Source organism: Cuculus canorus, chromosome 8, assembly GCF_017976375.1.
Source record: "Cuculus canorus isolate bCucCan1 chromosome 8, bCucCan1.pri, whole genome shotgun sequence".
NCBI classification, from domain to species: domain Eukaryota; kingdom Metazoa; phylum Chordata; class Aves; order Cuculiformes; family Cuculidae; genus Cuculus; species Cuculus canorus.
Genome location: NC_071408.1, coordinates 29133631 through 29148493, shown reverse-complemented (window position 1 = coordinate 29148493; position 14863 = coordinate 29133631). Strand labels below are relative to the sequence as shown.

Below are 14863 nucleotides of genomic sequence, written 5' to 3'. Positions count from 1 at the left end.
GCTGGTTGGCTCTTTACCATAAGATTCTTCACTCCCCCATGGTTAAGTCATTCCTCTGCATCCTCTCAGCAATGAGAGAACAGAATGAGACACATCTGCCAAAAATGAAACGCTTCTTCCTCAAAAGAACTATGCTTACTCAGAGAGAACAGGGCTTTTTTTAGTAAATACACAACTCTGCTGCACACAGAGCATCACAATGGCCACAGACAGCTCCTGTGTGATCCTTTGGCACTAACACAGAACTTCACTTTTGGGGGTACCCTAAAGTTCACTGTAAATAAGCCCCATGCTTGCTCAAGCACAACTAAAGACACACGCTGCTTCTGAGACACGCGCAGAAAACAACGTCAGCAAAGCATCAGTACATAAAGCGCTTCTGATTTTCTACTTACTAAAGGCACCATCCAGTTGTAATCCACGAGTAATTTAATTCTTACTTATCTGGACATGTCATCTGCTTGACTATCTGTGCTCTGGTGCCAGCTACCTTTGTGTAGGGTCTGCATGAACCCTCCAAGCGTTGGATGGGCTCCTCTTTATTAACTATGCAATGCAGGATGTGCGCGTGGTACTTCTCAGACAAAACACTGCTTACCTTAGTACCCAGGAGTGCAAAGATTTTACTGGGATGCATGCTGTATTCATGAACTCGCTGAAGTGATTTCCTTTGGTTTTGAATTGAGTCCTTGGAGATTCCTAAATCAGTGAGGCTTCAGAGGATTTAAGCTGTGTCAGGCTGACTTCTTCGTCCCTGGCGTTTATACAGAAATCTTTCACATAGAATTTGCCTCTGCCTTTTCCTGGAAAGGGTATGTTTTCCCAGGGCTGCTGATGCCTGCTGGAGAGAGTAGGACAATAGTTCTCCGCAGGAGCTAAAGGCATTTGAAGAAGCAGAATACTTCGGTAACGTATTTATAGGAGAGATCAATGGGTACTCCTCTCTTAAATCACCTTAGGGGCATTTTTTTAGAAGCTGGAACACCACCTGCTCCTAAGTAGAACTCTTCCTCAGCCTTTCCCACTTACTGATGTAACCAAGTAATTAGCCAGTTAGGAAAATTTCTGCTCCTGTTTAAAACTTTTTTTCCTCGAAAAATAATTAAATCAGAAGGTCATGCAACATAAAACATAAAATACATTAAATTTAAATGTTTATTAAAACAAAGCCTACAGCTAGCTAAAAAATAAATGCCTTTTTTTTTCTCCTTCAAAAAGTGTATTTTAAAAATCTAACTAAATTATAAACGAAAATATTTGACGACTGCTTAGCTGACTGATAGCAAAAAAATACCAAATTGCCAAATTATTTGTGAGTCTTCCTCTATTAGCAGCATTGTTGAGATCTATTTGGAAAGCCTCAGGTAAACTCCCTGCTTGTTTTATACACATGAGTAGTTGATTAAAATAGGACTGCTTGAATGAATAAGCAATTAGGACCTGATTACATTCAGGTAAACTGTAGTGGGCTTTATTTTAAAGTATTAATAAATGATTCTCGGCTGATGTCTTAACAGCTTTCAGAAGGTGAATCATCAAGACCTCTTACTAGACAGCCAGGTTCTGAGATTCTTTCTTCAGTACCACAGTGCTGATTTTTAACAGATTCTGACAAAGTCATTTCTTTGTAGAATCATCTTTAACGCAGTGGTCACAGTTCCTTACTCATATAATAAAAATCATGCAAATGTGTGTTTAGCTTATGCTAAAGACGGGCTCATTTAAATAAGGGAGCTGATGTTCTTTTACTCTAGTGTGAATGAAGCCTGCTGCAATGTTTCTAAAAGTGGATCTGCTCTTACTGCAGAGAGCAACACGTTTACGTTGCCTTGTGATAACGGCACTCTAATGATGTTCTCAATTTTGCTGTGCATTTAGCTGTTCTTAGGGCTGTATTTTTCTTAGCTAGTCTTTGCATGAGATATTGTTTCATACAGCATACAAGCATTCTACAAGGAGCTTCAAGTACGAAGCACTATTTTACAACTGATTTACGATGATTTGGCAAGTCTTCATTAACTTAAATACTTTGTTAGGCTTAAAATCTCCCTTGCATGTGAACACAACTCAGGCACAATCCTTATGCTGTGCTCACAGGGGAGAAAGACGATGCTTCATGAAGTCAATTCTCATGTAAGTCTGTCCAGCCCAACTCCACTTCCACATGCAGCACTTTCACAGTAACTTTCTATTAACCCAAAGAACTTCTAAATTAATGTTCAGTTTGACTTATGTTCTCATTTTTAGCTCCTCTTCCCCAAAGGGAGCTATAGGTTTACCCAGGCTGCCCTGTACAGTATGCATAGAACATTCTCCCCAGCTCCGTGTGTCCTGCATTCATCAAATCCCACTTTATAGTTTTTTTATTAGCTTTCCATCTATCTAGCCATCCATCTGAAGTGAAAAGATGCATATGAATATGGCAATAAATCCAGCTCAATGCCTTTTGGGGACTACAACTCTTCATCCATCCATGACCCTTCCCCTCTTGATTTCATCCCATGCTATTTTAGTCTACATTTGATTTTAAACACCAGGGACAAGAAGCAGCCACTTTAAATTATTTGTATATTATAGCATCACCTGTAGCCTTCAGACACTTTGGACCTCTCTTCTGCAAGGCACTATGCAAATACATTGCAGATGAGAATATCTGTCTCAAGAGCTTACAAAAAAGTCAGTCATGACAAGGAATTGGAAAATATTATTGTTCTCCTTTTCCAAACAAGAAGGTGAGCCATGAAGTCACGCAAGAAGTCTAGGAAACAGCCTGTATTTGAATATAGATATTTACCCAGGATCATAAATGCGGCCCCAGCCTTTGTCTGACAACCAGCATGAATACTTAGAGCACTAAAGTAAGCAGTGAAAGCTGAGCTATATTAAAAATAAAACGAGAAAGCTGCATTTACAGTAGTCAATAGAAGGGGCAAGAGAGATGATACCTGGCATTACCTACCAACAGGAATAAGAAACCAATGATCAGGAGGAGGAACACTGGTGAAGAGATTTCCTCCCCAACCTAAGAGCTGCAACTGCTGCTGAGAGTATATATATGCCATGAACATATAAAATATAGATTTATATATACAAATATACAATAGGAAATAGTCAGTATACAAATACTTACATGTAAAAATAGGTTTTTACTTTCTCCTTTTCATGATTTACAAAAGCATACAAAGTTTCTTGTTGGTTAATGTTTAAGTAATGTGAGTAAACCCAGTGTGTCATGTTCCACACATAATTCTTTCAAGTGTTCACAGTATTGGCTATTACAGTGTTGAATCTGACATTCCAGATGTTAAAATATTCATAGGACACAGTCTAAACTTAAAGCGTTGATTTAAATACAGTTTAAATAAAACTCACATCTGTAGTTGAATTATGGTCATTTTACAAATGAGTCTCCTGCAGTTGAAAACTTTCCATGAGAGTAAGCTTGGAAATACGTATTTCAACTAGAGATGAGTACCTTTAAAAATTCTTGAACTGCCTCTTGATGTTCAGATAATACTGTGAGGTGGTGGTTCTTTCAACTCCGTCTGAAGCAATGCAAGCTGAGAGAACTCAGTATTACAAATTATCCTCAGTAGGAAAGCAGATACGCAGAGCAATTTGCCTTCAGATCCAGACTCGCTGTCATTTTCTTCAAATACCCAACAGACAAGAATAAATGACAGGTACCATTGTTTTTATGTTAAGAATAAATGCTTTGTAGCACTCTTCATCAGGAAAGTGCTTTATGGGCTTAAATTAATCCTCAGAACTCCCTTGTGAAGTAGAGAGACACTGTCACCGTTTTTAAAGATGGAGAAACTGGAGACTTAAAATAAATTATGATGGTTGCATGGGAAATACTGTCAAAATACTGGTATTTGTATGTTGGAGCAACTCAAAGGCACAACTGGAGTAAAGGGAGATGATTGTGAGACAATTTTACACTAAGCAGCTTGGGTACAGTCTGCAGGCTTGGTACAACAGCCAAAGCTTCCACATGGGTTGCAAAACACAGTGCTCGCTACTTCTCATGCTTCTGGAGCTCATCGGTGGGACAACAGCTTCAAACTACGTCATCCAAGATGGTGTAGCCTGACCCAGGTGGGAGGAAGCTGCATTTTAGAAGTTATGAGTTAATCAGGAGCCTTGAATAAATAATATCTTCTCGTATGAGAGGTGTGTACTGTTCAAGAACCACGTTTAGCTCATCTCTAATTGTACCATATGTGTGAGTTCTCACATATATCAATGCATTCAGGTGTTCAGTAAAATTTACTCACGCAGAGACCCTGGACTCTCATATTTCTTTTGCGAAAAAGTTCTAGTGATACCACAAATGGAACTAGTGCTGCAGTACTGAAAATGAGCTTCAAATACTATTTTTAAGTAACTAATATGACAGACAAGTTTTGAAGGACCACCATGTTCTCTGTGTGTACCTGTCTACACAGGAAATCTCATCTGCTTTAACTGCTACTGCCGTGAAGTAAAATCCAGTTAAAGTATAAAGTGCATTGTGTGGAGTAAAACCCTAAGAAATAACAAGAAATGTGTCTGTCTTCCACAGATGATTAATTTTGCTTAGCAGCTGAACCATCACTCTCCTTGTCTTCTGGTTTTTAGTTTAGTATTACCTAGGTTTGAGAAAGGCCAGCCAGATATAAGCAAAATTATTGTAAACTGAGACATTTTTGTAATAAGCTGTTAAGGGAGAGTTAAGAAAACCAGCATCAAGACACTGTCCAGTTGGGGTGTGTAAATATTATCGTATGCTTCTTGGCCCACTTAGCAAATACTTTCTTTTCTGTGATAAACCTATGGCCTCCATATGGAGCATTTTCATGCAGAAAGTATTCCTCACACTCATCTCTTCCTGGCTCGTAGTAGTGGTAGGGAACTTTACGAAAGCCTTCTGACCTAGGGGAAAAAAAAAAGATAAACTTAAGTATTATTTCGAAGTAAAACAATAATTAATACTGTCCCCAAATTATCCCAAATCCTTTCTGTGTGCCAGCATCTGAGCTCCTTTGCTAAGCTGTTTAAAGGCTTTCGTTATGGCATGATTTGTATGATTTTTCCTATGGAAAATGAAGTGTATCTCGCACTTCATCCTATGGAAAATGAAGTGTATCTCTCAACGTCCACTGATCTTGTCAGTCAGCAAGAAGCTGATAGGCTGGCTCTTAGGGGTGCTGTGTGTTTGGTTTAGTCCGGGAGAACTCAGTTCCCGAGGCTCCATCCCTAAGCAAAGTCATCTCATTGGTCAGGCCCAGCTCTTGAAACTGTTTCTTGAACTAGCTGAATAAGACAGTTAAAGGCATATTATACATTCTGAGCAGGTAATTCAGTCAGAATTGCAGCTTTAAGGAAGGCAGTCCTTCTCTGCTGCCAACAGACTGAAGTGCTGCCGCGCCGATGATTGGTTTTACACCAGGGCTATGCGCTGCCGCCTTGGCTGAACTCTGTGAGGACAACTTCAGTCCCGTCACCCCTCATCTCAGGGCACCTACTGTGTTTTCATAAACAAAGAACAACATATGCTCATTCCGTCTGGATGACTGATTCAGTCAGTGAGATCTGCGAGTCCTAAAAACTCAGCTTTTAACGTTAAGATACTCTAATTAAACAGCTGTGACTCAAACTTTTTGGTTTAGGGTCTGCCAGGAATGAGTCCCACATGGAGCAATACGGAATGTGGAGTGAGAATGTGCACAAAGACCCCTCTAGGAGCTGAGAACCCACTGGCCTGGATGCATGCAAAGCTCAAACCAGCCTAGAACAGATTTGTACTAGCATCATACGTTGTCTATGGCATTTCCTGCTGTTCTGAATGAGAAATAGTTTCATTTAATATTTTTTTCTAGCACATGCTGTAGATTAAAGCATTTAACTTTTAGAAATTGCGTTTAGAGTTATACTTCTGACAATAGGATTAATCCATTGTCACTGTAAGGTCACTAACAGTAATTGGCTGAAATTTATGTCAGTTTACCGTAACAAAGCTCACAGGACTTGTTTTATTATCTAATTAGAACCCCCCTACTACTCAAAACGAGCTATATAAAACCTAGAATGTTCCAGTAGGTTGCTCAGAGGTGGTGAAATGTAATTTCAGGTAACTGTCCTGGGCTAATCAGTTTTTTTTTTTTCACTTCCAGGTATATTTGGTATTCAGAGAACTAATATATTAATATTTCCTCTAAGGATCTGTTTCATCAGTAAAAGTAAGTACATTTTGTCAGGAGAATGTGAACATATTTTGTTCCCAGCTAATTCAGAAACTGCAAAAGATCTTTGATTAAAAATAGTTCCTTATGACATCTGATGTTAGATTTTGTAAATGTTTTTATTTTATCAACAGCAAATGCCATATCAGGACTAAATATGCTGACAATAGTGTCACGTCAATGCAAAACACTGGGAAATGATTGCCTGATCCCTTTTTTGGATTTATGATATCAAAATCAATTGTGAAATTTTGACAAGACATCAGAATTGTAGATGCATGAAAATAATTTCCTGTGATCTTACTTGCAGTAGGTGTCATTTATCATCCCATAGACGTGAATTCCATAGCAGGCATCCATAGCCAAAATTAAGGTAAACCAACCCGTACTGAGATATGAACCTGACTGGACTCTGTAAAAATACAACATACACAAAACAAATTGCAATGAGAACTTATCAACACTTTATCAAAGAAATATAATCTATTACCCGGCACAAAAAGCATTAAGCACTTGACAGTCTGTCAAAACCATACAATTATTTTGAATTATTTATAGATGTGCTCTCATTCTTCCCAGCTTGCGGCCTCAAGCAATTGTCCACAGAAAAAACACCACGTTAAATAGCTGAAGTCAAACAATGCGTCTCCCACAAGACAGAAAATAATTTATTTTTTACTTCCAAAAGATAGCAATTAGTAGAGTGTGTGAAATGAGATAAAGTTCACCAAAAAGCAAACAACCGGCAGAGTTTGTGCTGTGTGCATGTGAGTATGCACCACCCTCTTCCACAAGCAAAATCTTAATCTGCGGTGGGCTGTCCTCAGCTTGAAAATTCACACAGTAATGAAACTTCCAAGGACATCGCAGTAGAAAACAATCTAATACAAGGCTTTGAAAACCAAAATTCTGTGCATATCCCTTTACGTAAGTTTGTGTTACCATTCTGTATGATAACGTGGCAGAGAGTAAAACACAAGAGGACAGTGCCAAGACCGATAACCTTTGCTCACGTAACTAGTTGCATTGAATCAGTCCAAAATATTACCTGCATGAGTGAGAACAAATGACCTGTGTAAGAATGTGGCTCACGTCAGATCTGCAAGCAAACGTACGCACTGCTAATTGCAGACCAAACCCTGTTCACTGTACTCACACAAGCGTTCCAATGGGGGACTGGAGGTGAACAGTTACCCATATAACCTGGCCAAGACTTTCTGCTTTAAGACCTCATAAGTAATGAGAACACACTTAGCCCTCACTGCTTACAAACTGGTCGAAGTCCAGCTTTGTGCATGTTTTGCTCTCATTTTGACTGAAATAATATTTACCTTAAAATTATAAAGAGCTTGTCCAGTTTTCAAAGAAAGATATCACAGAAACCATAAAATCATCTCAATAGATCCCCAACTTTGGCTCAGTTTGGGTGTGAGTGAGAGGAGGGAATAATTTAGCTTCATGCCACATCTTTTAGCTCGTAGGTTTTGGGTCCAGCAGGAGCAATCTGTTCTCCATCATAAGTTAAAGTAGCCTAATGTTTGCACACAATTAAGTTTTGCTGCAAAAGAGCTCCTAACTAGGCCTATGTGTAAATTACTTATCCCCATCAACACTGTCTTCTGAAAACATTTTCATCCTGGGGTAGGAATAAAGATGGAAAAAAAAATATGATATAGCAACTTCTCCAGTCTATAAAACACAACTTTCCTGCAAGACAGAAGAAGCAGCCTCAGCTGCTTCTTCCTGGTTCAGAGCCAGAGCGTACAGCGGTCTCCTGCCTCCCAGGTGTATCTGCCAGGCACTGGCTTTTGGCTCAAATTCTCTGTTACTTCCTTGCTTTTTCTTGTTGAAGTCTGACTGAATACTAATTAATGTGATAGGTGTAAAAGTAGTTGTGCAACCTTTATAATGACATTTACCCATACACATAGTACTGAGATTCAAATTCCTTCTCTGATTAACACCTTTTATTATGGATAGTAGAAAAGCCCCAAGAGCTTTACATTCCTGAAGAAATTCCACTACGCTACAGTTTAAACAAATCTTATTTTTTTCTTAGAGAAAAGCAATTACCTCAGCTCCCAGAGAGTTTTATTGTACTTAGGAACCCTGTAAGTAGTTTGGGCTATATCTCATCTTCCATGCCCCTGTCCTTCATGGGTTAGCTGGTGTGAAATTCTGTCCTTACCTTTCCTGAAACATCCTTTTCCTTGGGGAAACTCCCAAGTATCTGTTTAGCTACTTTTGTAAAGGACCATTCTGGTAACAATAAACAAAGGGTTAACTTAGCACTGAAGAATGACAAGTGGGCACAAAAGGCAGGGTGACAAATACCTGTGTTTCATTAGGTGGACACCAACTATAACTGTGCTTCTTGACACCTTTATAGCCATGAAACTGTACATCTGTTTATCTGTCCCATTAGGAACTTCATTGCTTCAAACACAATGTTCTACTGTCTAGCAAGGAGAATTCCCAGTCTGGTTCATGTTATTTCGGAGTAACATCCTACCATGATAAAAAGCTGCACAGCTTCTAACTTGCTTTCTGCACTTGCACCAGACGAACACTAACCTTGAGCTTTTAAAGCCATTTAGAATCATAATAACCATTTGTAAGAACGTTATGATCAGAACCCTTCTGATCATGGAGGTTTATTGGAGAGTACCATATTGACAGTAGCATCTGAAATTTGCTGTACTCAGGAGGAAAAAGGAATTTAAAAAAAAAGAATTAATCAATATTTCATGTCTTGTTTTAACACCATTGGACCTCAGTCCATCTCATCTATATACTACACTGGAAGGATAAATAAAAACAGCAGAGTTCCCAGATACTTTCCCTGGGAGATGAAGCACATGACAGAATACAGATTATATACTGTAAAACACAGCACTTACATTCCTCCAATTTTTTTCCTCTCAAGATACACAGGGATACAAGGGAATATACTTAAGCAGTGGGGATTCTGGATGATTTGGTAACACCTTAGAATTGAATCTGATAACCGTAAACATACTTTCAACATTCTAATGAAAGCTGCATTAGAAATGTGAAAACAATTTTAGCAGTCCCCGAAAAGTCGTAAATCTCTGAATACCTTTTAAAATATCATCCTATAAAACTGTAGTACAAAGCAATGTCTCTGCCCTTGCTATTATGCTAACACAGTGCCCTCAATTTCTTTCACTACAGGAGAGTTTTACATGAGTTTTGGCCAGGGCTTTTTGAGACTCATTAGAAAGAGTTCCTCTTGTTACTGTAATTGCATTCAAATTTCAAGTTTTACACACTGAAAATAAAAGAATTCTCCATTTACGTGTAGTGTAAGGCTATGTTACTGCATAAATCTGAGGGAGGGAGGACATTAATCCCCAAAAAGGGAAAACAGGAGTTTGTTAAACGTCATCTGTAGAACTACTATAGGCAAATCTACTGTGATATGTCTGCGCAGCAAATCCAGAATTGTTTCCTATGGCTCACAGTGACTTTTTCTTATACTCTAAAATTAATGGGGCGCCAGATCTAGGCAGGAAATTGTCTCAACAGCTCAGGAGAAAATAACGCACTATTTTTCAAAAAATGCACCTAAAAAGAATATGATTTTCTTTCAAGACATGATTTACAGCTGGATGCAGCAATAAAAAGGCAATGCTCACAAAAAGTTACTTTGTCTGTTTATCTTGAAAACAAAAGCTTATTTTGCATACTTCTTACATTATTAGGATTCTTAAGGAAATGCCAGTTATTGGAACGTAATTCATTCTGCTAAATATCATCCAGCATTTCAGAAAAGTACATAAGCATATGCTTAACATTAAACACAGGAAAAGACCAATGGAATCAACTACATGCTTGAAACAAAGCATATGCTTGCCGATCTTGCTCTTAGTGAAGGTTTAAATGATTAAAATGTCATTATTTCATCCCACGATACAAAAGTAAGCTCCCTGATTAATAGTTATTTGGAGGTTTCAAGTGTCAAAACATAGAACTTGCATTTTAAGTAACGCTTTCCATAAACTCCAGTAGAAAGAACTGACTGTAGTTTCTGACAACACCTTAAAAAGGAGACTTGTCTCCTGTGTATTGGAAGGAAATTGTAAAAAAACCACATTTAGGATTGCTAGAATTGTAATGTATGCTACATAAAGCTTTAATTAAAAATTAATTTAAAATAAAAGCAATTAGAAAGAGTTCTTTAGCCTTAGCTTTCCAATATTCAACAAAAAGCATAAGAAAATGATGTAAAGAAGATGGAATAGAGGTCCACATAAAAATGTTGGCAACTGAAATTCATCTTCTTTGACATCCATAACCATGCTTTGATGTAGGCTGAATGAAAGAAAAAATAGTTTCGTCTCTCATCAGGGAAAAACGGAAGAACATCAAATATTTTCTTAACGATCAAGGGCAGGTGAGTTCAAATCGGGTAGAAGTTTTCTTGCCACTTCAGTTCTGATTTTACCATAGAATTCCAGGAAGTTCTTTTCTTTGTTCAGTTGTTCCAGGATATTTTATGTGCACAATCAATTCGAGCTTTACAGTTCAATGGGCTGTAATTTCCAGTGGGGACTTCAGTGGTAAAACACCAAAAGTGTAAAAAAAAATTGTTAAGATGGAGATGACATATAGAGAAGCAATTTCATGTTAATCTGATTGCAGAAAAGAATTTAGAAGCACAGAAGTTCATTTAAAACTGTTAATTAAGATTAAAAACAAAGAAATTCAGAACTTCAAGAAGCTATTGAGTAACACAGCTTGCCAAAAGCATTAACTCGACACTTTTCCTTTTTTGCTTCATTTCAAAATATTGCAGTAAAATAAAATCCAACGATGACAGACTGAAATGACAAGATTCTCCAGGCCAATTAGTTGACAATTTTCATAAAGTCTGTTTATAGACTCTGATCCTCAAATGACCCTCCTATCAAACCACTAAATCAAGAGCAGCTTTTACTTGCAGTCGGGGCCCTCAATTAATGAATAAGTATAAATAGGAGTATTGGTCTAAACAAAATAAAAGACTTGTAATCCACACAGCGGGGGCTTCAGTAACCTGAGGTGTCCTTCCAAAATGCTAAAAGATTTGTAAAATGATTCAAAATAAATAGAAATCTTTCCAAGAACTCTGTCGAGATTAACTTAGGTTGTGTTCAGGTAGACGTGTCTCTGGTACTTATTTGTATCAGCAGTGCATCAAGATGCCATTAATTTCTGGAAGGGGATCAGAATATGCCTGGCTCTCCGCTACTCGCTCTGTGTCAGCCTTGGCTCTGCCTGACCCTGAGGAATGAAGTTAGAAGGACCATGTCCCCTCTGCACTCGTTTGTTAAAGAAAAACAGCTCTTTTTCTGCCTGTTAGTGTAGGTTTTTTTGCTTTCCTGGATAACGGTATCTTTCCATACAACTGAAAATACAGCAAATGTATCTACCAGCACAATACGGTGATCCATTACTTAATTCTATGCTAATCAAATTAATGCTACCATTGTACCCATGTTGACTGAGAGTTCTCTTTTTTTCCTAATGAAATGCCTCTGAATACAGCTGCTGAACAACTCTTCTTTGCCAAAAGAAACACCCATGTTCCCCAAGTCACAGGTTTGGTCTATGCCTTCCTCTTCATACCAAGAGTATATTTGTAAACGGCAGATTAGAATGAGCTGACAGAAGAATGCCCCCACCTCTGAGAGAGCAGAAAAGCTTGTTTTCCCAGCAACTTGCCTTTGAGAAGCACATATACTTCTCATGCCAGAAAGTTGTTTTCTTGAGAGTTAAAAATGAAGTGTATTTGGTATAGAGGAAGTGTAAAGCTCTAAATGCTGAAGAACATGAGCACTAGCCTAGATTTTTTTCTATTTTCTCTGAGACTCGGTGCTTTGTTACTAATAATTTCATCATACACTTTCTGCAGAAAAAAAAAACAGAGGAAGAGCAATGAAGATGCAAACACAGAGAACTGATTTAACTTGGTAAAAATGGTGGCTATTTCTGCATTATAAAGATACCTGTTAGGGAGTTGTTTATCATAATTATTCATTCTTTTGTACGTGTGTGTGTGCATGCATGTGCTTGCTTTGCACTCCATAATGATGCAGGTCATCTAATAATAAGCACCCATGCCCCTCCAGCAGTGAGCAGACTGTCTCACGCATTCAAAAGCCCACATGGTGCTTCAGGTCATTCTGAAATGTGAAACGTTTATATATGGACAGATGTTTTATTATCCATCATGTATGGTTTTATGCAAAGCTTAAACAAGTGGAATGCATGATGAACAGCGCAGACCACATTCCAGATTCAGGCAGTGGCTGTGCCCAGCAAGGAGTACCTGGGAACGGAGAAGTGATGCGCTCCTGCCAGTCCAAACTCTTGGTAGATCACCTGTACTGTGAATCCTGAGAATAAACTGCAGTCAGATGGCATACTGCCCAATTATCTCCAGAAATATAGGTTTTCTGCCTATATTAATAATGCACCAATGGAACGCAGAGAACAAGAGTTTATGTCAGTCAAATCTGCTACAAACACACAGCAAAAGCTACTCCTAGGTTACAAACCAGCCCATGAGAATCATCCCTTTCAATCTGAGTTACAAAGAGATTTAACTGTTAATAGATCCTGTGTCAGAGTGGCCTTGAAAAAAAAGACAAGAAGGGCACTTTTGAACGATCAAAAAGAGAATAAAGAAATTATGGCTTTGTATTTCACTGCACCTAATATTAAAAAAAATACAACTATTTGACTTGCTATTTACAATTTTTGACAAGACAGCTGAAAACAATATTGGATATAAGGAAGAATATGTTACTGCAGTTACTGTAACCCATATGGCATCTGCTTGGGTATGTAATCTGTGCATATAGTTCCAATCTTTGTATTGTGGTTATATTTCTTTCTTTCCTCTCTGTCTCTGCTCCATTGAATAAATACACGGAAAGCAGAAACAAAGCAGAGAGAGAAAAAAAAAAAAATCAGCTTAAAGAAATGGACTTCTGCTGCCCAGGCTTCTGCAGTTTCCTCATTTCTGATTCCTTGACCTGACTTTGATGCATCTCAGCTCAGTCATGAACTGAGGCAACAAGGGAAGGAAGATGTTTCATCCAGGCAGAGAAGGCTCCTTCAGAACCCTGTGCTGCTGAGCTCAGAGAAGAAAAGGGGAATTCCTGTTTATGAAGAGTAGTCGTAGAGGTCCAGCTTACTGCAAAACATACAGAAAAAAAAACAAGACTAAAGATTTATAACTGTAAATCCTGCCTTCCAGCTGATACATATATATGTGTATTATTTTGAGGTGATTCTCATGCAGGAAAACCTGTGCTAATCTTTTCAAGTCGAATGGCATCCGCTGTAGAGAACAAGCGTTGCACGCTAAATTTCTTACAGCTTTTGTCCTTCTGCAGCTCACATTGACTCTTTGGATACAAATTGTGCTTTTGGTGCAAACTGTTTTCAGAACAGTAAATCCCAATCACAATCTTTTTTTCTTCCCTACTCTCTTCCCCAATCTTCCTTTTTCTGAAAACTCATACTCCCTTGATTTCTCTTGAATCAAGAATTCTCTGTTTTCCCTTCTTGAGTACAAACGGTGCTCTGAGGCACAGCCACGCTATTGCATACACCCAAGTTACTAGAAAAGATGCCTTTTGTAAAAGCCCTGGTTGCAGTTGCCACCTGGGACATGAAGTCAAGCAGTTTATGTGTGATTACCAATAACCTTAACCCACTGGGACAGTGGTGTATTGTGCAGAAAGAGAAGCGTATGTCTCCACACATCTCCCTTTAAGTTTGGATGTTGTTAATGTTTAAACTAGAAGACGATCCACTGAAATATTGACCATTAGAATCATGCAGTTGTGTCTGGAATGAAGGAAAACTGAATTCAGATAAGCAGATTTGAGGATTGAGCTGTTGGCATCATTACACAGCCATTTTTCTCTTCGAAAATCACAGCACAAGCAATTCTGCTTGCAGTGGTTGAAGCAAATGGGAGGTAATGCAAAATCTGCTTTCCTTGGCCAGTGCTCAAGCCTGCAAGTTAAAAGTGGTACCATGGTGTACTCCTGTCCCACCGTTCTTCATTTTCCATTGGCCTATCCTAGGTCAAAGACCGGTTATAGTCCCTGATACCTGTGACAGAGGAAGTGATGGCTGAAACCATGGCACAGGTTTCAGGACTTGTGCCACTGTAGTTCAGCTTTATGTGCCCTTCTCTTCACCAGTGGCTGCATTCAGTTTGCTGAGCAGTGGTTCAACGCTTTCCCAATGCATGAAAGGGAATACAGAAGGATTTAGATTTTCATTCTTTGTAATCAAAAATCAAAATTCAAACTCAAAAGTGTGCCAAGTGGAAGAAAAAAAAGATAACAGCGACTTTTTCCTGAATATTCCTTTAAAATCAATACTTGCTGCCTTGGGTTTGCACATTTTTCTCCACGGAGAATGTAAACTAAACAGAGCTGTAGTTAATGCAGGATCCCCAAAGAGGATTAATTAAGCAGTCTTTTCCACCCTTTTCTTTTGGTATTAAAGGGCATTTACTACATCTAGCTGCATATTTTAGTAAAATCGATTGTATGTGACTACAGAAGAAAGTTCTTGATCAGCTCTTACCTTGTCAAGACAAGACATTG

General features: G+C 38.4%; 1 protein-coding gene across 1 annotated transcript in view; it reads right to left on the bottom strand.

Annotated features, from left to right (window-relative positions):
* Positions 1 to 1038: 1038 nt before the first annotated feature.
* Positions 1039 to 14863, bottom strand: part of ST6GALNAC3 (ST6 N-acetylgalactosaminide alpha-2,6-sialyltransferase 3) — a 226991-nt gene continuing 213166 nt past the window's right edge. The window contains exons 4-5 of the mRNA XM_054073493.1: positions 6532 to 6639; positions 1039 to 4917 (exon numbers count right to left, since the gene is read on the bottom strand). Coding sequence (XP_053929468.1) covers positions 4731 to 4917; positions 6532 to 6639 — 295 coding nt within the window. The 3' untranslated portion in view covers positions 1039 to 4730. The remainder of the gene's footprint in view (positions 4918 to 6531; positions 6640 to 14863) is intronic.